The following is a 23,652-nucleotide window of genomic DNA, read 5'->3' on the forward strand; positions in this document are numbered from 1 at the left end:
CTTGCACGGCACAGCGTCGACCAAAGGGAAAACGACGCAGGAAATCAGTGGGACTCCATAACACAGATGCTATAATTCACTGCCCTTCCTCTTAATGCCTTCAGTTTTAAAAAAAGTTCACCTCCTGCTTCTTTGACTCAAAGTAAAGTTTTTATTATTTGCAGTCTGTGTAATTGCAGATAAGTGCCCTTAGAGGGAGCAATTCATCAAGATTACGATAAATTCATCCACATAGTCACATACTACATAGCCACATATGACATAGCCAGGTATTACTACTACTAGTGAAACATCAGACCTCTATAAGTAGGAAACTTGACTACTGAATATCTCAGAAAGCATTTACAGATCCTGCAATGTGCTTTAAACAGAATGTAGTAATGAAGCCACCAGATTTTATCCTACTGCTAAGTACTGATTTTGCTCTGACCCTATTGTTGAAGCGCTTCTTCTTTAATACAAATCCTGCATTCATATCATTAACCGAGACAGCATTTTGGGAAATGTACATTCAGCTACTTGGCAGTGGCCCTCAGTCATCAAAGACAATCAAAACTTCCGGGATCCCTTATAAACTCTTATAAAAGAGGATAACGATAAGCAAAAAAAGACCAAGAATTCTGCCGTGCTACACACGAGTTTTGTGAGGGACGTTTAACTAACCATTAAAGTAAGAGGAAGCACTCTGAACACATAAATATTCACAATGCTTGGCAGGAGCTTGCTTTCATTATTGGAAAGTAATTAGAAATTCGAGTGAGAGGTTCTTTTTACATGCACACTAACACAAAACAGCCCTCTGAGGAGCAGGAGAACCCCTTTGGGTGGCGAGAGCTTCAAACCCAAGGTCCTTATCTATGCAGCACCTAATTTATTATGTGTTTTGTGCATATAGCTTGTTCTACTGGATCCTGCACAAGCAAGAAGCAGAAGAAGAAATATTCCATCAGAACAAGCGAGTATTATGCTTTATCCTGCTATTGAACTAATACAGCAGTTTGCCGCTGACCACAGGAGAGATTATATCGACACGGTCAATGGGAGCTGAATCTCAACGCGATCGGCTTGGTTGCCAGGGTGCCACTTTGAGAGGTGCTGTGTGCGGGGAGGGGGGGGGAGTCCCGCGAGAGCACTTCACAGGACCCCTGAGGGCACCCGGGGGGGGGGGGGGGGGTCCTTGCCAAGGCGAGACGGTGTTTCTGCTACCTTGGTAACAAAAGAGGGCTGTTCATTGCAACCTAAACAAGGGAAGTCCAAGGAATGGGGGGGGCGAGGCAATGATATGAAGGTGGGAGGGGGAGATCGAGCGAGGAAGAGAGAGAGAGAGAGAAAGAGAGGGAGGGAGGTGGGAGAGAGAGCTGCTTTAGTTTCAGAGAAGGAGCACTTTCGCCTCCTTTAACTTGACTGAGTGAGTGAGTGAGTGCGTGCACACGCTTCCAGGAGGAGCAAGTCAAAGAGCGAGGGGGACGGGTTCAACCAGGTCGGAATACAGACACGCTCAAGGGGGGGGGGACAAGTGGCAGCAGGCATGTGGAGCAGGCCGGGGAAGCGAGAGATTACCAGTCCGTTCCCAGAGCGCCAAGCGTGGGATCCACGAGACCCCAAGGCCGGATGGCAGCTGCACCCGATGGCGGCGTCCATCCGCTGAGGGGCCAGGGGTACGGCAGAGGTGGGGGCCGCGGCGGCGGGGGCCATGCGGCCTCTCCGGAGGAGCTGCCTCCTCAGGTGGCTGGGACTGAAGATCTGCAGGAGGACCACCGTGCTCTTCGCTCTCTTCTGGTTCATGTTCTGGGCGCTGCTCAACAGCCTGGCGTTTGTGCACAGGAGCATCTTCTCCGACTTCTGCACAGATGAAAAGAGCAAGCAGATCCTCCAGAGGGTGGTAGGTCTCCCCGGCCGTTTCCCACATGGCTACTCGAACTCAGAAGAAACAAAACACAAACCAGCACATGACAGACGTAAACACGTCCTGCCACACACACATGTGGACACACAGCTATATTCTCACACAAACTCCCACACACAAAAAAGCACAACAATCCAACACCTCGAAGTCCAAATGTCTCCTGGGAAGCATACAAGAGGGTGTAATCTAAACTACTGGACTGACAGAATGAAGGACACGTGCCTAAGCTCCCGCTACATGATTAGAATTAACCTCAGTCACTATTCCAGTCATCCAAGTGCAGTGTTTAATAAAACTCTTTTTATTGTCCTAGCTGTTAGTGGGCGGTGAATTCCACAGGTAAAAAACTGACTCGGCAAGGGGGGAAAAAAGGCCGACGTAAATGACAAAATAAAATGCTGTGGTGCCATAAATTAAAGCTAATCTTTCCCAAAGCCTAACAATTGTACAGTTGCATTATGCGTTTCCCCTTTGCTAGTTTTATACGCCACCTGGATTGGATGAAATTGAGATTGCGGTTCTCGCATTCTTGACGACAATTATAATATTTCAGAGTATTATATTTGGAACCAAAACCATAAGTCTTTTGGCACACGAGTGCAGACAAGTAGGAAATTCCCCAGAGAATCGGTGCTGTACACGGCTCCGAAGAGCCCGCAGATACCAGTCAAAGGAGTAACGCGAAATTGCTTTCCATCCAAAAGAAAGTCCCAAGACAGTGAATAACGCCTCGAGAAAGAGAAACTTCCAAAATACCCGCAAAAAACCCTTCGGAAAATGTAGGACTAGAAGGTGATGACATGCTCTTTTGAACGTCCCATACTGTATGTACACTGATATATGGTAAAAATACATAAAATGAGTTACGGTATTTCACCAAAACTGCTTAATAAACAGACGAATGAGTATTGAATCTACTCTTCAGCTATTATCGTGAAATTGAGAAAATAAACGCATCAAAACAATTTCTCTCGTAGTTCAGGCGATCTTGTTTTTCAAAAAATATTACTTAATCACCTGTGAATAATTTGCATTTATTCCTGGAGCAGAAAAGCCCAGACACAAGAAACTACAAGCACACACTACCGGTTACTTTTTTAAGTGGAAAACTGGCACTGTTTAAAAGTGGTGCTGTCAGTAAATTTGAAACGTTAAAGTGCAAATCAAACACTGAAAGCAGTCATGTCCTTCATGATACAGCACCGTTGGCGTTATTAGCCCGTATTTTGAACAATCAAATGGGAGCAGGATATTATTAGGATGACATAATGCACGCGTTTCATATTTATATAATATTTTATATTACTTAACATAACACAGATCTTGTGGATGCAAATAAATATTTACATCAATAAATATCTATATAACGTTTAATATTTATTGATTACAGGTTCCTTGTTTGACTGTTTTAAATGTTTCCCTTCGTTTTAATAACATTCGCGGCGAATGAAACAACAATCGATAGGCCTTTATTATATTGGGTTTATATGAAGTATATTTCTGTTTCCACTTGTACTGACATACCTTATTTTTGACACTTGTCGGCTTTCTGACACCTAAGATATCACCCTCCGAGTCATCAGTTTTCATGTGAAAATTCTCCTTATTAAACTTCAACCCCAAGCTGTTTTCTCCCCATTGTAATGCTCAAATGGAGCCAGCCAGCCAACTCTCAGCTTGCGATCCATTCAAAACGCAAAAATAAGCCTCGGGCCAAAAAGTAGTCTTTACAAAAATAAAAGCAGCTTAAAACAGGTAGCTGCCAATAACCGATGTTGTGTGGAAAACAAGGGCACCTGCCGCTACGGCTTCTGGGATGTGGTATGTGTGGGAGCGGGCGCGCAAAAGTGCACAACCAGCAGCAAAGGTCGCAATGGTGCAACAAAGGTGCTTAAAGCATTCATCTGCCCCTGTTGTAACTGTGGGCCCATCTGCCGTCCGCTCAGCTCACGCTGTTCCTTGTGGTTGGGCCCTGTTTCCCCTTGAGTTATGGCGTAATGTTAAAGTTTTTTTCTTTAACAACGTGTAATTTCTGTTGTATTGGTACAGATGTACTAGTATAACTGGATTTTGTAATGCACTCTCGTCGATGTGGAAATCCTGAATAATCATGTCAGATACATTCAGTTTTGTTGTATTTAATTATAAATGAGCTTATACATACATTACAGATTATACATACATTACAGTTATTTTGTTTATCGCAATATTATCCTGACATGTATACTGTTAAGGTTTCACTAGCAAAACTGAACCAAAAAGAAATGTTTTCACTGGCCCTGACATTTACTGGACAGTAATGGTTCTCAGTATGTGCCAAGCCGTGGGTATTCTGTAGAGCTCACAGCACAGTGTGTGAAAGTTTCCACAGAAACTCAGGCTAACATATACCAAATATGAGCTTAAGTGTAGTGCCCTTTAAGTATACTTTATAATACTGTTCCGTAGTTAACAGGTAAATATGCAGGAAGTAAGCAGCAACAAAGGAGTAGTGCTTCATTAACACCTAAATTGGTACTATTAACTACTAAGGAGTTACGATTAATTACTCAATAGGTAATAGTGAACTAATTATTATAGTAGTTTGCTATTACTTCATTAGGAACTATTGAGTATTGCTGGTCTCATTGGGAATTATGTACTAACTATGGATTATTTCTAATAACTACTAGCTCATTAATCATCAAAAGAACAGTGCTTTTTTTGGACAGGGACTTACAGGCTACTGTTCACAGTGGTTTTTGCCATTTTTTAACAGGCTTGTTTCTTCCTACTTGTTTGTATGACATACAACTTATTCTACAAAATATTACTGCCTAAAATATATATACAGTACCTACATTTTAATTATTTACCTCACTTCAGTCCATGTGCCAATGTTCTTCAAACTGTGCTTTGAAGTCCAACTGAAGGGATGGTCACACAGAGGCTCGTGTTTTGCCACATGATGTGCTCCACCACTATTGTTGATCTTTTCTAAACATTAAGAAATTAATGTATGCATTTTAAATAAGGAATGAAGTCTTACTAATGACCTAAATAAAACTAATTGTAACTCATTAGTAATGAATGTGGCGTTACTGACTTCTTCAATAGGAGTTACTAAAGAACAAGAACAGTATTATAAAGTGAAACACACTGTAACTCATTAGTAATGAATGTGGCGTTACTGACTTTTTCAATAGGAGTTACTAAAGAACAAGAACAGTATTATAAAGTGAAACACACTGTATCTCATTAGTAATGAATGTGGTGTTACTGAGTAAGCTATTTCTTTCAAACATTTACTGAGTTCTTTTTATGGGGTTAATAAGAACAATGAATGTTAACATATCTTATTTGTTTCACTTAAACATTCATGTTCATGACACAACAGCATAAGTTCATTTTAAACATTTAATTTGAAGCACATGTTATATTAACATCACAGCTTAATTTTTGAAATCAAATTTACATTGATTACACATCCATCCCATTAAAACTAGCACTGTTCATTTGATGAGTAATGAACTAGTAGTTATTAGAAATAATTCATAGTTAGTACATAATTCCCAATGAGACCAGCAATACTCAATAGTTCCTAATGAAGTAATAGCGAACTACTATAATAATTAGTTCACTATTACCTATTGAGTAATTAAGCATAATTCCTTAGTAGTTAATAGTACCATTTTAGGTGTTAATGAAGCACTACTCCTTTGTTGCTGCTTACTTCTTGCATATTTACCTGTTAACTACGGAACAGTATTATAAAGTGTTACCAAGTATATAAACAGCCAGCATGTGTACCTGAAAATGTCCAATGATCTTCCACCCTCTCATCTGGGTCGGTCAATGGAAGGCCTGCAGCCAATCCCAGGCAGCCTCTGGCAGGGGACGCTTTGGATGGGATGCCAGTCTATCACAGGGCACATGCACACATATACCAGAGAAAACCGTCACAACACAGGGAGAGGATGCAAACTCCATGCATACAGGGAAAAATGCAGGATTCAAACCCCTCACCCGGAATAAAACAGTGCAGCCCACTGAACTTCTATGGCTCCCTAGACAGACTCAGGTCAGGTCTGCATGCCTCAACATCTTAACTTCTCCATTCTCAGCATGCAGAAATGATTCGTAGTATCTGGGATTTGAATTGGCAACCCTTTTATAGCAAAGCCACTTATCCACCACCCTAACTAGCTAACTAGCAATGACCAGAATGATTTTTATAATTATATTTGTTAGCGATCAGATTACTTAGTAATTAGTGCTTTATCTACATTGACTACAGAAGAGTTCAGGGACAGAGCTCAAGGGACATGCAAGTGTTTTTGCTTGGTAGCTAGTTAGGGTGGTGGTTCAGTGACTTTGTGATCAGAAGGTCACTGGTTCAAATGCTCTCATTAGAAGAGTGATACCACCATCAGGCCCTTGAGCAAGGCCCATTACTCCAGGGGTGCTGGATGCTGGCTGACCCATTGCTATGACCTCCAAACTTTTAGGGTTTTATTCTGTGTTAAAGAAAGTGACTGAGAACAACAGCATCCAGCAAGTGAAATTGAAAAGAGGTATGCTTTCCAAGAAATCAACAATTACTAAATGACTAATTACTGAATGAATACTGTAATTTAAATTCTGTGAAACTCATAATCTGTTACGCCTTTCAATAAAATACACGTTTAAATTAATATAACCATTTCGTAATATATACTTTCAAGTTAATAATTATATGGGTTTACACCACAGCTATATGATTATCTGTTCGCCACCAGCTTTCTCTTTCTCATACTCTCTGTGACTCATACTTAACTGGTATGTTTTTGTTTGGTAATCACATGTTTGCGTTCGAGAGGAGTTCACCAAAGTATCACCAAGTGTACGCAGAACGACTTAAACGCCTCCGTCGTTCAGTCCAAACAGAATATTACAATGCTTTCCATTCAATAGCTACATTCCACAACTCAAATCAAGTCTAGTTCGCCGTGATGGGTAGCTTTAACTTGCAGTGTTTTTGTTCAATATGTGACATGATCCATAACTCTGATCCATAACTTTTAGCGGAATAAAACAAGAATGAAAACCATATATCTGTCGTCTAAGTAGCTGTCTGACACAAAGGGACCTTTCTGAATGGTGTATTTCTACACATGTTCGTTCATCCAGCGCTGTGGGAGACGTATAAAATCTCAGGCTGCTATTTGAGGACATTCCCTGCATTCCTTTGCTGACCAGTACTTGGCTTTATTTTTTATCTGACTGGTTCGGTCAATTGTTTCAATATTATCATAACACAGTCGACGAAGAATGCTTGTTTATTTGGTAATCACACAGGATTTTCGAAACAGCAGACATTTTGGTGTCCTCATTCTATAATTCAAAAGCCGCATGAAATACTTAAAGGGATTTTATAGTCAATTAGATTCACACACAGGGACTCTGCAGTATGTGATTTCTAACTTTGTGAGATGAGAAAAAAAATCACTCACAGCATCCTTTAAGACATTAATCTTCAATGCATCCCAGAGGAGAATGTTCAGATCATGGCTCAAGAGATGAATTTCTAGTTTGTAATTATTCTGGTAGTAAATAAACCCATTGTCCCTGTGCCAGGAATGTAAAGTATCTTTGCGGCTATGCTGTTTTTATTGTGATGTCATTTTAAAATAAATTTCACTGAATAGTATGAATGTATCTGTGCATATGGACTGGGGCCCAGTCTGCACAATGAGTTCTTTGATTCTGACTGAATACCACAGGCAATAAAAAAAAAACAGTCGATGTTTACTTTTTTTTTTTTAGCAAAACTACAAAACCGTCTAGTTAAGCAGATGAACTGGTCTGATACTCTGCCGATCAGATTTCACTGTCTCTTAGCTGGAGGGAAAATCAGCATAAATGTATGTTTATTTTGTAAAAGTACACAAAATATCGGCATTCATAAATACAGATGAATCACTTAAGGTAACAGACTCACTAATAGGTTAGATAAATAAGTGCCAATATGTATGACTAAGGACAGCATGAGGGATTGATGGGTAGCATTACCTCACCCCTCCACTGCTGGGGGCACCAATCCCACCTCCGCTCACGGTGGGTGCAGTTTGCATGTTCTTCCTGTGTCATGCAACAACAAACAAATAAGTGTATGTGTCAGTTTATGAGTGTGTGTGTGTGCGTGTGCATAGACGGCTTTCTGTAGTTTCAAAACCATGTTAGACATACACTCACTTCTCAGGCCTGACGCAATGATGCAAGACCAAGACATCTCTGTGAAATAAGAAGGATGTGAGATACATAAAATAATCAGGCAGGTTTCTGGTCTGAAATCTCACTGACTGCAAAGGAGAAGGAAATCCGACAAAACAGACACCATGGAAATTGAAACATGTCAAGGGTTTGTGGGAAAATGTAAATTATGGGGAGAGGTTCCAAAGGAACATAAGTCGCAGGTTATGCCAAAGCTGTAAATCTACAGCCGGCTGTTCGGACAGACAAATCACTGCATCTGGCTGGATCGGTATATATGAACAAGTCAGCAAACATTAAAAATCAAATTTAAAAAAGCACTGACTACAATTTGAAATCGGCAAAAATATCTGAAATATCATGGCTTAGAACAACACGTCATTCATGAATGCAAGAGGATGGGCAAAAAAAACACTAATACGTTTCATAAGTAAGGCTTAATGCACGACATGCTACGCATGTGGCTAAGGACCACCCTCCCGATCAATCAGATTCGAGTATTCATCAGTGCCATGGTATAAATGAGCGTAATGAAAGATAATCAGGAAGGCACCAAGTACCCGCAATGTGTAGATGTGATACAAAGCCATTAGCCTGTCAAACTGAATAAAAGGCCAACTCACCCTGACAGCTGTTTACGTTCGAAAGTAACTGAAGACGCTCCTAAATGCTTCAGCATTAAAGACACTCAGTCTGACCTCACAGCCTGTATCTTGGACCATATCTCAAGCCTGAGGTATGTCACCACTGAACTGTGAGCTGGATTTTCATAACATGGTACAGATTATAGTGGAGGACATTTGGCTAAAGAATGCTAACAGCTATACTGTAGCCACATTTCATTTTTCTTTCTGTGTAGCATATCTCATTGTACTTCCTGGAGAATAATATTTTGCTTTATTTAACATTTGTAATGTCAAAAGATCAACAAAGAAGTAGGTAGCAATGGGGAATACTGAAAAATACTCTGTGATCCCTTACTGTGATTGAGAAGTACTCCCAAAACAAACAGGGTTTATAAAGTACAATGAACAAATGTATTGTATAATTTAAATAATAGCTTGATTGTGGATGACAGCAGTTGGAGATGAGGGGTCAGGGAGAAGATATACCCAGCTGTTGGAGGGAGACAGCTGTGTCACAGCGCCGGACGGTGCCAACATGTGGATCCGTTCCCATCACACTTGCATGCTGGCCGCTTGGGTCCAGCTGATGATGTGTTACCTCAGGACCAGATGGCCCCGAGTGGGAAGCTGGAGGAAGGCAAAAAGAGACGTCCAATGAATTGATAAACATTATAAAGAAAAAGATATGAGTGTGACTGCAACCACATGGCTGAGAGAACCAAGAAGAATGACATAGACTAGCTAATAGGGGTAATATTTCAGCGTGAAGGTGACAGCACCGAATGCATCCAAACAGTTCAGTGATCTCAATCTGTACAATTAAGGAGGATTTCTGACCACTTTCTGCAAGTGCTGACAGTGACTCAGTGGGTGGCAATTTTCTCCGTATATTGTGCAGGTTTCCTCTCACAGTTCAAGAACGTGATTAGGCAAATTGGCATCTCAAAATTGCCCATAGTGTATGTATGCTATGTGATGAGCTGGCAGCCTATCCAGGGGGTTCCCATAGGCTGGGACCAATCAGTTTTCAGCTGCAGCTCATCACATAGCCCAACCCCTGTATATTCCCCTGTTTGATGATTTTCTAACCAAGGCTTACATTTTCTGTGGTTCTTGATTCCAGTGTGGTGAATATCGAGAGGGAGTCCTGACCGGGGACCTATGTGAGGACCTGTGTGTCAATGGGGGGGTGGAGTACAAGCGCTGCCTCTACTACGAGAACGGCAAGAAGGTGATGGAGGCCGAATGGCATGGCGTGCCTGTGGTGCTGAAGTCAAAGTTGGAAAACTTTACCTCCTATGAGGGCTTTGGCCCACTGGAGTACCAGGAGAGCACCGAGCTGTCACCCATGGATGTCGTCTTCTACGCAACACTGGAGATCAAGAACTCCATGGGGCTGGAGGTTAGGAGTACTGCAGTTCCCCGGCTGTGGAGCCAACAGATGAGCCAAGGAAGCCATCCCTACTCACGGGCTGAGCTGGCCTCCCTCTGGTCCCTCCTCCAGCAGGAGGAATACACCTTCTTCAAGGTCCTGCAAGACCTCAGCCAGCATGTGGTGAAGGTGCTGGGCTCCTGTGGACACTTTTATGCAGTGGAGTACCTCATAGCCGGCCACGCCTGGAACCAGAACCTGTTTGCACTGGAAGACCTCCTGAGCCTGCCCGAGGCAGAGGGTGACGACTTGACCAGTGAGCCGAGGAGTAAGAGAGAACGGGACATGGTGCATCAGATTGCTCTCAGCTTTCTGGAAATGGTCCGCCATTTTGAGAATGACTTCTCTCATCATCTCCACCTATGTGACATCAAGCCTGAGAATTTTGCTATCAGGAAAGACTTGACGGTAAGTCTTTAACCAAATACTTATTCCTGCTGTCTTCAGAGTTGGGTAATTCAGGTTCAGAGGAAAAAAAAGTCCAGACCAGGATTTTGTTTCAACCAACCAGTTGAGTACTCTGTGACTGTGACTCTTTATACTCAACTGGTTGGTTGAAACAAAATCCCAATCTGGACTTTGACTCTTTGGACCCGAATTACCCAGCTCTGAGTGTCTTACAAGTAAGGTTAAGCTAAATGGTATTACTTACACTATATGGCCAAAAGTATGGGGACACCAGCTTGTCTAACATTTCATTCCAAAATCAAAGCTATTAATATGAAGTTGCTTGGTTCATTTTTGTTGTAATACCTTCTACTCTTCTGGGAAGGCCTTCCCGTAGATGTTGGGGGATTGCTGGTGAGTTTTGCTGCCATTGAAGTTTGGTATGTTGGGTGATCAGGTCCCTTTCTGTGAGCTTGTGTAGCCAACCGCTTTGCAACTGAACTTGCTCCCAGACATCTTGTCCTTCACATAGAGCTGGGTCTGCTTTTACAGGGGCCCTTGGCAAAGCTTTGCTTGGGAGGCCCCCCTACCAAGAAAACTAATGATCATTTCACTTCTTCTGCAGCACAGGTAACTCGGGGGCCCGAGGCAACTGTCTATTCTATTGGAGCCAGCCAATAACAATATATAGGCCATATATAAATATTACATTTTTGTGTATATATATATATACACACACACACACACACTCATGACTTTGTCTTGGCCTCCTTATGCTACAGTATTTGGGCCCTAGGCAGCTGCCCTTGCCTGAATCCATCTCTGTCTTCACATTCGCTTCCCTTGCAGTTGACTCGGTTAAATCTAGCAGGGCAGAAACGTGGCAAACTCACCTGTAGGGAAGATGGTGTCCCATGATGGTGCCAAATGTAAAACCCCTCACCTCTTCAGTACAACCGCCCGTTCTGCTGCTAATGTATGCTTAATCATACACTGGTGCCAGTCTTGAGGATGACTTAATTAGATGATTCCTCTGATTAGTAGAGATGCCCTCATACTTATAGCGTACCGACCATCTGTATAGCTAAGTGTGTATTCTAGGGCACAATCACTGCCTGGAGTACAAGAAAGAAAAATAAAGGTAACTAAAGACTAGGGGCAGAAATTATAATGATGTCATTGCATTTGAAAATTTAAGAAGTTAAAGGGAATAAATAATCAGGTTTAGTGAGTCAGCTTTAACTGAAGTAGAGCCAATGTATATAATACAAACAGCTCCAAGGGTTCTCAAAGAACTGCACAGTCTGTAATTTATGACATGAACCCTGAGGAAGGGGTGATTTAGAAAAAGCACAAAATCACATTGGGGAGAGCGATTTTCCGGATAAGAAGCTTTAATGCTTTAAGCATCATAGGAAACACTTTCCTAACGATGGAGCAGTAAGGGTCAGCAGCATAATTCAACAATGATGTCTGTTCCTTGACTTAAATTTCAGCATCATAAATACAGATCCACATAAAGCAGCCAAGCTGAGGTTGGAGTTGCGGTGGGGGGGAGTCTGTGCAGAACTGCCCACATGATTTGACACACAGAGAACTCCATTAAAATGGCTGCTTCACTTTTCGTCTGACAGCAGTAATCACTGACACTTGTGCTAACTTGAATTTTCCAAGCTCACTTGTTGGAATCTTCATATAAAAATAGATTTAAACTTTTGGTACAGTATTGCAAGTAGCTAAAAATGAGCCCAGTGTGGTGCAAAGAGACACATGATGGACAACGACCTGTAGGGGATCATTTAAAAAAAGTGACATTTTTATTTATTTACAAAGTGTTAGCTTAGTGTTAGTTTATAGGCGGTAGGAGTGAAAGGCCTCAGCATACTGGCCAAAGCACAGTCCATTTGCTGCAGGTTGCTGTAAGTATTTTTATGGTTTATGCATAATTGTGATGATAGTCTAATGGAGATTACTAAAATAATGTATAATTGAAGAGCAAATATCTAAACTCACTCAGTCCAAATGATACATATTCAAGATAATGTCTGGAAATTTAACAAGCGTGATGAGGAAGCCTGATTTTAGGTCGCTGGTGTCTCAAAAGCTCAAAAATAACAAAAAATTTACTCTTCAGTTAGGTTATAAAGAATCAGTCATAATGCAATGCATGTTAAGAGGCTCCATAAGTGGCCCCTAAATACGCACCACTTATAAGGTAATAAAGCCTGTCTCACACTTCCAGGGTTGGGAAATCCCACCTTCCCCTTGCGTGTGGGGTGTAAGTTTTCCCCATGTGCTGTGGGTTCTTCGGGGCATTCAGGTTTTGTAGTTTAAAGTCATGCAACTGGCATCTCTAAATTCGCCCATAGTGTATGACAGTGTATATGCACATGCCCACTACGATGGATTGGCACCCGCTCCGGACCATGTCCCAGTCATGTGCTTCCAAGAAGAGGCACCAAGCCCCTTCCTGACCCTCATGGATAAGCGGTCAGAAGATGGAATGCATGCATCCATAGGATGACTTCAAAGCAACTCACGACTATTACAATGATCCAGGAGATACTGTGGTCAAAACAGCAAAAATAAAACCTTCAGGAAATCAGAATTTTATCTCACAAATTAATCTTTGGATTCACCTCTCCTGGCAAATTGGACATTGCCTGCTAATTATGTGCAATGAGCATGATAGGCTTACTAATTAATTTATTCAAGAACATCACTTTTAATTGCATTCTATTTGACAAGCTAAAACTAATCAGCCACCATGTCGCAGCTATTTTAAGCCCCTTTGCCCGCTTTACTCTGCCCCAGTGATGCACTAATCACCCCACTTCCTTGTCTTTAAACAGGTTGTAGCCATCGATGTAGACATGGCGTTCTTCGAACCCAAAATGCGGGACATTCTGGAGCAGAACTGCACGCACGATGATGACTGTAACTTCTTTGACTGCATTTCCAAATGTGACCTCAGACAAAACAAATGTGGATCAAAACGCATAAACAGCAACCTACAGGTGCTTTATTTCTGCTGTTTTTTTATGATGGGGGCGAAAATCTGACATAAGAATAAACCAGACTATATTTCAATTTGACATTGCTTTGCTCAGTGGGTAGCACTGTTAGCGGTTAGCATCCAAGCTCCAGTCTAGTTGTGTGGAGTTTGCATGATTTTTTTGCGCATTTTGAGGCTTTTCTTGTGGTACTCCAGCCTCCTTATGCAGTCCAAAAAATTCAGCTAGCTAAACTGGCATGTCTAAATTGCACATTGTTTGTGTATGTGTGTGCTCTGAGATGGCATTCTGCCTTGTGACTTATGTTTCTTGGATTAGATTATAGGCTCACCACAACTGGTAGGATAGATGTATTCCAATGTGTTTTATATTTAAAACAGCAGCCCTGTTAAGACTGCAATGTACTACGCAATCAATTTCCACAGCACTGAAAAACTGCAAAACATTCGGTGAGTGACAGGTGCTGAATGATTTACAGTGGGTAGGTTTTGCTCTAGCCCAAACTAATGATGCAATTGTAGTTGTTGGCTGAAATCAGTGCTTTTGGTTGGCTAAAAAGTCCAAAGAAGCATACAGAAAAGCAGTTCCCTTGACAGGACGTCAAGTAGGACACCACAGGAAAACAAACAATTTCAGGCTTTACAAGAAAGAGAGAAAAGCTCTGAGACGCTGCCAAAGTTTGGTTTTTGGAGCAGAAAATGCCTGAGACTGAAGAGAAATGGAGAAAACAATTAAACAAATGCTGGTCGTTTCAATCTAAATTTAAAGTGCATCCGTCTCAAAACAAATCAATTAACCCCTATTTTGCTGCATCATTTTATCTGTACGTACCAGTTAATTTTAAGCAATATGACATGTTGTAAATGTTGAATGTTAGTCACCCATCCAGGTCTAGCTCACACCGATTGGCTGGGTTTAGTTAATCACGGAAGTTTCCAAAGAGGTGATTCATTGGCTGATCAGTCAGGGAAAACTGCATCATGGTTCCCATAGGTCCATTTTGGGCAAGTTTCACTAACATAACATGGAACATAATCCAGGAGATAAGAAGATCTATGGATGTCCCGCACGACGGTGATTTCCGGATAAGCCTGTGAATTCTTAGCGTGACCCCCATTGACCCCAAGTTCACCACAGCTCAGACACACGGTTACCCTCAGGGCAGGAAAAGGAAAAAAAAAAAAAAAAGAATGAAAGCAATTGCTTGAAGGGCAGCTTTGGACAACTGGGGACATGAGGAGAATGAAAAAAGCATCCTTGTCACATTCACACAGCAGATTCATATACCTTGATGCATTTTTTTGTCTGGATAAAGGACTTCAGATTCCTACATATAAAGAGAATTTTTTCTCTCCAGAAGCTTCACTCCACCGATCACCATGAAATGTCCTATACTGTATATCAAAAGGAAACTCTGCCTCATATATAATGTATATTCACTCCCTTATGGGGAACATTGTATATTAGAAGAGGAGTTGTGCTTTGTTATAAAGAAAAGTCTTCCCCTCTGATGCCACCAGGAAATACTTCTACCCCAGGAGATGAGAATTCCTCTGATTTTAACGTTAATACCTTCTCTGTGCAATCTTGTATTCTGTCAGGCAATGACTTTTTAAGCAAGCAACCTTCTAGAACTGTCCTCCATCATGATTATCTAAGTGAATCACATGCCTCACCTTTGAATGTTTCATAATAATCGGTATTCCTTTGGTGTTACTCTGCTGCTAAAAGATAAATTGTAGCATATTTAATAATGAGACTAGTAGCCAGTGTCAGCACAACAAATCTTATAGGTGGGGGGGGCCATCTGAAAGCCATGTGACACGAAATCATAGGAATTACACTGTAATTTTTAAAATGTATTATTGCATAAGAAAGTAATTCCTGCAGTATAAATCCAATTAGTCGGTCTGCTTCCCGTTTCCCAGGTGATCTGTGACAAGATCTTCAGGCGCTGGTTCTCCCCGACGCTGATGGGTGAGAGGGCAGGGCTCCCCCTGCAGGTGGAACTACAGCATGCCGTGCAGGAGTGTGTGGAGACTGCGGGGGGAGAGGATGCAACACGGAGACAGGCCGTCATGCTCCGCCTCTCCTCCGTGCTCAGCCGGCTCCTCCGGGATGGATCTACACAAAGACGGAGCCACTAATTCCACACTGACCTTTTCATGTCACCTGACTCATGGTTTTGTTTTTTTTTTTTTACCGAAATCTAGTAATATGAATACTTCATTAACAAACTTTTAATTAGACTGCTCAGAGCCATCAAGATTGACAGTATGCACTTTTTACAGCAACATCTGCTTTGTAATTATGTAGAATAAGAAATTAAGATTTAAAAAAAGATTACAATGTCAGTAAGAATTTTATGTAACCATCCATGCTCAAGAAGAGACATAGTTCAAGAGGTCACATGTACTTTTTCAGTAATTAATGAAGAAATATTTCAGTATTTTTTTGTCTTGGACGGTTACCCAAAATTTAGGAACTGTGTACTACTTTCTTGAAAACCTTAGGGTAAGGATTTTGCCCAGGTAAAGAAGCCAAAAGTTAAAGAACCTTGTTTTCTCCAACTAGACAGTAGCCTTTGCCAGACCTTGTTTTGCACTTATTCCAACTTACATTGGTTTCCAACTTAATAGTATGTTTTTTTAAGTGTCAACAGTATATCACAACCCTTACAACAGAGCAGATAAAAACATCTGTCTGGACCCAAACCTTTCAGGGCATGATGACTGTCAACATGTTTTTATGACCTTTTTTATTAATTGATTCTTAACCCTCTGCAATGTAATATGCTTCAAACAAACTGCAGGATCCATGCAGTTCAAAGTAAATAACAGTGATGCATTTGGGCTTTTCTTGCACCCCATTCTTTACAGTGTAAAGGTCTGAATGTGACATAAAAGCCCCAAAAATAGTCTGCTGACCACAAGCACTGACGAGTATATTTTGAAAAGTCTAAAAAATATATATATATTGCTGAAAAGTGCAGGTGCAGGGGGGTGGTGTGCGGTTCAGTGGGTTAGCACTGTGCCTGCGGTCAGAACGTTGCTGGTTTGAATCCCAGAGTTGGCTTACTGATGCCACTGTTGGGGAGAAGAGTCTAGCACTGGGGCCCAGTTACTCCAGGCTGACTCCACTGTCTGCAAAAATTGATACTGCTTTGGATAAAATATCTGATAAATGAATCAAGTGTGTATGGATAAACATACACACACAGTGTCATGCAAAAGTTTATGCACCCCTGGCCAAAATTATTTCCTTTACCGGGAATAGCTAAACGAGTAAAAGATGACCTAATTTCAAAAAGGCATGAAGTTGACGATGACACATTTCTGTTATATTATCTGCTAAATTACTTTTTTGCAGCTTCAGAATAACAAAAAGGAGAAGGGCCTGAAGCAAAAGTCTGGGCCCCCTGCATGATCAGGACTTAGTAACACCCTCTTTGGCAACCATCACAGCCTGTAAACACTTATTTTAGCCAGCAAAGTCTTTCAGGTCTTGTTTTGGGGATTTTTGCCCTTTTTTCCTTGCAAAAGCCTTTTAGTTCTGTGAGATTCTTGGGCTGCCTTGCATGCCCCACTCTTTTGAGGTCAATCCACAGACTTTTGGTGACTTTTAGGTCAGTGACCATGAGGGCCATGGCGAAACCTTCAGCTTGCACCACTTGGGGTAGCTCATTGTGGATTTTGGGATGTTTAGTTTAGATCAGTATCCAATTGCATAAATCATCCTCTTTTCATCTTCAGCTTTTTTACAAATTGTGTGATGTTTGCTTCCAGAACTTGCTGGTATTTAATTGAATCCATTATCGATCAACCCCTTTAGATAATTGTTTTTTTAATGAAATTTTGTGCCCATTATTTTCCAAACATACCTTTTCACATTGGAGCCAAAAAAATTTAACTTCATCTGTCCACAGGATCCCTTTCCAAAATGCATCTGGCTTATTTAGATGTTCATTTACAAGCTTCTGCTTCGGAATTTTGTGGTGAGGATGCAGGAAAGTTTTTTTTCTGATGACTATTCCATGTAGGTCATATTTGTGTAGGTGTCGCTGCACACACAGTAAAACAGTGAACCACCACTTCAGAGTCTGTTAAATCTTCCACAAGGTCTATTGCAGTCAAACAGCAACTTTTATTTGCATTTCTAGTAATCCAGCGAGCAATTCTCTTAGAAGGTTTTCTTGGTCTTTCAGAACTTGACCTCCACTGTTCCTGTTAACTGCAATTTCTTAATTGCATTATGAACTGCGGAGGAAATCTAAAAATACTTGACTATCTAAAAATTCTTTGCTATCTTCTTATAGCCTTTGTTTGCTTTATAAGCATCAATTGTTTTAAATTTCTGAGTGCTGGGCAGCTGTTTAGAGGAGCCTATGGCTGCTGATTGATGAGTCCGAGTATTTATAAAGCTTAGAAATTTGCATCACCTGGCCTTTCCTAATGATGAAAACAACCACTCCTTTAATAAGCTTATTGAGGCCTGAGACCTTGGAAAAAAATCTCTTGGGGTGCCCAAACTTTTGCATGGTTCTCCTTTGCTTTTTCTCCACTCAAAAATTGTACAAATCAAAAGTAATCTTGCTGAAAATGTTGAAAAATCTTTAACTTTATGCTTCTTGGACACAAGTTCATCTTCTACTCACTTAACTAGTCACAGTATCAGAAACAGTGACCAGGGGTGCCCAAACTTTAGCATACCACTGTGTAAATATTTGGTGTGTATGACATCCTGCGATGCTGTGGTTCTATGGACAAAGAGGCTCAGCTGATCTTTCCACTTCGTACTTGTTTATGTGAGAAACATACAACAACTTTTCTGATGCAAATTCTAACGGTTCAGAAGATTGAATCAGACTGTAAAAAACGTTTATATTTTTCATCCTTTGGATAAAACATTTGTGACAGGTGTAATATGTAATGTAGTTCCTCGCCCCCATCCGTGGTTTTGCTTTCTGTGGTTTCAGTTTCCCGCGGTCAACCACAGTCCAAAAATATTACATGGAAAATTCCAGAGATAATTCATAAGTTTCAAATTGCGCGCCATCCTCAGTAGCATGATGAAATCTTGTGCCGTTCTGCCCGGGACATGAATCATCTCTTTGTCCAGCAGTTACTCGCTGTATACGCTACACGACCATTAGAGAGAGAGAGAGAGAGAGAGAGAGACCACATTCATGTAACTTTTATTACAGTATGTTAAATCCGATCTATTTTATTACATATTGTTGTTGTTAATCTCTTAGTGTGCCTAATTTATATATTAAACTTCATCATAGATATGTATGTATAGTAAAAAACATAGTATATACTGTATATGGTTTGCTACTATATGCAGTTTCCAGCATCCGCTGGGGGTCTTGGAACATATCCCCCGCAGATAAGGGGGGGCTACTGTATTTACAAAGAAAGAAGTTTACTGCACTGAAACCACAATTCTCTGGCATTTCTAGGAGACATCTGCCTTTATTTAGCTCGTGCGTGGAGATATGGAAGTGGTGAGTGCTTTTGTTGCATATATTTTCTGTAAAAAAATACTTCATATAGTTACATCATCCCCTGTGTCATGTGATGCACTGGCACCACAATGGCACTTATCAGGAGATGTGACAGTTCCGAGAAACCACAAAGTAGTGTGATTTTCCCTCACAGTCCGGGGCTGATAGATGTTTGGGAGCTGAAAGGCTAAACACTACACAGAAAAGTCCACTTGGCACATGCAAGAAAACACAGAGAAACGTTCAAGGCAGCTTGATGTGCGACACGATTGTCAGAATTGTAACATCATGCTGTTTGCAATTAATGCTGTTCTTTCCAGGTCTCTTCCAATTTGTGGAGGTCACTGCACTTAGGGGAGTCATGACAACATTCCCCCGTTCTGTTGTGCCTTGGGGGCAGAAGGGTGGTTGGTGTTTTAGTAGGATTTTTCCTTAAAGTGCAGTGTGTTTCATTTAGGACTACGAGGGTCATTAGCTCGGTCATGGGTCTGTTCTCTCTCATTAGGTAAATTACTACCCAATCAAAGCTTTCAAGGAGCACTCAAAACTTGCTATTTCTGAAAACAATTTCAGTGGAAGTTTCCACTGCCTATGAATCCAGAAAGATTGCTTCGAACAATTGTAGCGAGACCTTATTTCTGCTGTATTTTAGATGAAAGCAAAAGAACATTTGACCAAATCTTTTTATTCCAAGTACTTCAGAAGTTGAAATATGTCTGTACCATCACTTCTGCTTTTTCTGGCCTCCATTACTCATGTCTGTTTCCAATAACGATTTTAGAAGGTCATTCAGAAACTCAAGTATTAGACATGAACTCAGTATTTCTTCCAAGAATGCAGCATTTTGCCCTAATAATTTCCTTTGGGATGCTGATACACATGCAAGCCTAAAGTGACTTGTGGTCATTAGAAGACTTTGGGACCCTTACGGTTATTTGCAGATGCATTTGAATTCTATGTAACTTTTAATATGAAGCTTTATAATCTTAAGTTCATTCTTACTGCTCACCGGGTAAGCAACTACCCCTCCCCTCACGTCTGTGCTTGGGCGTTCAAATCTCTTTTGTTTTCCCTGAGATTGTGTACATTTCTTCTGGGTACTCTGACTTCCTTCTGTAGTCCAAATCCTTGATGTTATATGAGTTAGCATCTGTAAATTTCCCATAGTATGCGACGATGAGTGTGTCTACAATGGACTGACATCCAGTCTAAGGTGATTCCCCTGCTTTGTGCCTCGTGATTCTTGGAATAAGCTTCTGGCTCACAAAAACCTTCTACTGGATTTGCAGATTCATGAAATTCATTCTCCGATATTTGTGCGACACTGCATTTACAACATGCAGCTGGTAATAAATGAATGACTAAACTACAAAAACTAGCATTTATTATTTTACTCCTCAGGTATCCTATTTTATTCTACTTTTGTCACTGTCATCAATGACAGGACAATCGAGACTAAAGGTCCATTATAAATCAACCATCGAATATGTTTCAATAAAAGAATTACAAACTGGCCAGACAGCAAGATTCTTGCCAAGATTGAACTTCCATCGATGGTACCTTGCCATGTGTTCCAACAAGGTATTGTTCCACATATAGCTTTTCAATGGAAATGTTTAAGCCTGCTAGACTCATCATTTTAAGCAAAAGGCTTTACAGACAACACACTTATCTTATTTTGCTTCTCCAGTGTTTTGTTGTTTTTTTTTTTTTTTACCAGATAAAGGTCCCATGAGTAGAGAATCAGACTGAATCAACTTCAGAAGTGCATATGCACAAGCTTTTGGAACTTATTAGATTTGGTATTGAGGCTGAGTAGTTTATTCAATTATAATTGTTATAATTTTTCAGAACTCCATTAATTTTTTTCTTGGAGGCCAGTTTATTGTAACCAGAGCTTCTTTGCGCAAAGACAGCTAAGCACAGTACACATGTGGGAAAGGTTATACTGGCATTTAAGCCCTATTCCATTTCAGTATGGTGCGGTATTTAGGTAGCATGTCTGCAGAATATTTCAGGCTTCTGCATCTAAGAAGGTATTTTACAAAGAGAACAAAGGGAATACAAAGGCACTAATTTATCAAGTGAAACATTCTCAGATATTTACACCCATTAATCTTTGAATGCTCAAATAAAACATATTATACGTAATTTGGCATTTTTTATGTGATTACTAAGCTTTCATTGTTGTAAATCAGTAGAACACATTAAAATTCAAACAAGTGGTGATCAGCATTATAAAATAAAGAATGAAAAATAACAAAAATCAGGGAAATGCAAAGGAACAATTGTGTTCTGCTTAATATTTTTTTGCGTAATATATCCTGAATCCAAGGGGGTCACACTGGCTCAGAGGGCAGTATTGTAAGCTCATTCCTCCAGGGTTTGAAGCTCATCTCCACCCCCATGAGTGTGAAATTGGTACGCCCTTGTGTCCAGACGGGTTTCCGCTAGGTACTTCCATTATCCCCCCAAGTCCTTTAGGGGTGAGTGTTCACCCCTTGATGGACATTCCATTCCCACCCTGGGTCTCCTGGGATAAACGCCAGGCTCACTGCATCCCTGTACTACATGATGAGGGATGTGTATTGTAACTTCACAGACCAGGATAAGAAGGCTATATTCTAAGATTCAGGGATTGGAAGACATAAAGTCACGGAGGTGATAAACATCAAAGCTGACTACATGAAACTGAGAGGGATATTTAGTTTCCCAGTGTTTCCTGATGCCACAGCTGGTTCCTATACTGCACTTGTCAATCCCTCATTAGGATAACGGGAACCAGCTGTCCCTAACTGGAGAGGCTGTCAGCCAGAAGGTCCTGGTTGAACGTCGCCCAGTTGACCTCTCAGCTGCAGGTGGTCATAGGAGTTCCTTAGTGAAGTAAAACAAAGGAACTGTGTCCATATAAGAATGAGGAATAATTGTACATTGACCTTTTGGAAACTTAGGCCTTTTTTAAATGCAAATTGACTCTTCTGAGACGTTTAATAAGGTCACGGACCACAACTCCACACCTGCTGTTGCACGTCATGCTGCGATGTCATGCCAGAACATGGCAAATACCCTTTAGTCACACTGAAGATTAAATATCCGGCTCAAAACCTTCCAGAACACTTGAGTGATTTCTCCCTTTGAAACTTGCAAACACACTCATTACCGATGAAATACCCCAACTGATCCGTGAATAGTAAGCTATCCAAAGGCTGTAATTAAGTTCCTGAGTTGAGTAAACACTCTTTAGCAACCAAATGAACACCTGTGCTACAGAATATTATGTGTGGAGTGAACATATTTTGCTTTGCAAGAAAGAGGACACCAGGGCAGTACGCAATGAGGCGTCAAAGCAACACAAATATGCACACAGAAAATATTTTGACTGTAGAAAGCAAATGTCAACATCAAACAAAGGAAAATCCCAGACATTTCACGCATTGTTAGGTCCCAATAAGAGGATGTATGATCACTCAGACACAACATCCTAATCCACTGAACCACGCCCTGCCTTTGATGGTCATGTCACAAAAAAGGGTTCTAATTTATTACACAACAGGATAAGAGTGATTAGAAGATGGATGGATGGGTGAACAACACAGACCAGTTTTATGATTTGGTTTGACGCTGTGTGTCGACTCATCAAAAGGCTAAATATATTATATATAAAAAAACATTTTACCTAAAGACTAAACTTTTTAAAATGCGGCCCGCAATCTCTCACTCCAGAAGTTTTAATATCCCGTAGCATTCTTTTTAGAAAACCAGTCCATTTCAATACATTTTAAAATATCACTATAAAACTAAAGTCTGGACATTCTCTACCATACTTTTTTTTAGTTGCAGGAATTTTCACATGCTAATAAATGTATTCAGATATAATGCTTCACATGCCTTGCAAAACGCCAGAGTCAATTTCCTGGATAACTGGAGAGTATTGAAGCACAGTGCTCAATGAATCGCATACTAAATAAGTATGGCTTGCTATACTCAGCATAACATCGACAATGACAATTTAATGTTATTTACAGGAAATGACTGGCTTTATAGTAAAAACCATGCTGCTCTTATTCTCTGTCCTATTAAAGTTGTTAAAAGATTATTATCCCCTAGAAAAAAAACATGTGTTACATGAATGATGGGATTTAGATGACTGGTTCCAAGACTAAAGGTCAAAGTCAGTGTTTTATTTCTAACCTTTTTCCTGTGGTTTTGCAGTTTTTTTCTTCCCAGATTCAGGAAATGAACTGGTGAATATATAAAAGTGTTTCCATGGCCCAAAAGGTCTCAGTTGACCTACCCCAATGTAAAAGCAGTGTTCAGCAAAACAACTAAAGACATAAAATGTATGTATATTATATTTCAATTATAACTAACTCTACCTGAAATAAATCAAGTTGCCACAGCAACAAACCTCATATATCCCTGTGTTTTGGCTGATGGTGCCAGCATACAGCAAATCTTCAGAACATCCAACAAAAACAGCGCTGCAGGAAACATTATTCCCTTTACGCTCTTAGCAGAGAGATGATGATAAATCGGCCATTCCAAATTGT

At 40.6% G+C, this 23,652-nt stretch overlaps 1 protein-coding gene across 1 annotated transcript; it reads left to right on the forward strand.

Annotated features, from left to right (window-relative positions):
• Window positions 1–1,334: 1,334 nt before the first annotated feature.
• dipk1c (divergent protein kinase domain 1C) lies at window positions 1,335–23,297 on the forward strand. The gene is made up of 4 exons (XM_023800297.2): window positions 1,335–1,882; window positions 9,887–10,603; window positions 13,435–13,599; window positions 15,525–23,297. The coding sequence occupies exons 1-4, from the start codon at window positions 1,694–1,696 to the stop codon at window positions 15,741–15,743; spliced, it is 1,290 nt and encodes a 429-aa protein (XP_023656065.1). The 5' UTR covers window positions 1,335–1,693; the 3' UTR covers window positions 15,744–23,297.
• Window positions 23,298–23,652: the final 355 nt, after the last annotated feature.

The sequence above is a fragment of the Paramormyrops kingsleyae genome, chromosome 1 (assembly GCF_048594095.1).
Source record: "Paramormyrops kingsleyae isolate MSU_618 chromosome 1, PKINGS_0.4, whole genome shotgun sequence".
Taxonomy (NCBI): Eukaryota; Metazoa; Chordata; class Actinopteri; order Osteoglossiformes; family Mormyridae; genus Paramormyrops; species Paramormyrops kingsleyae.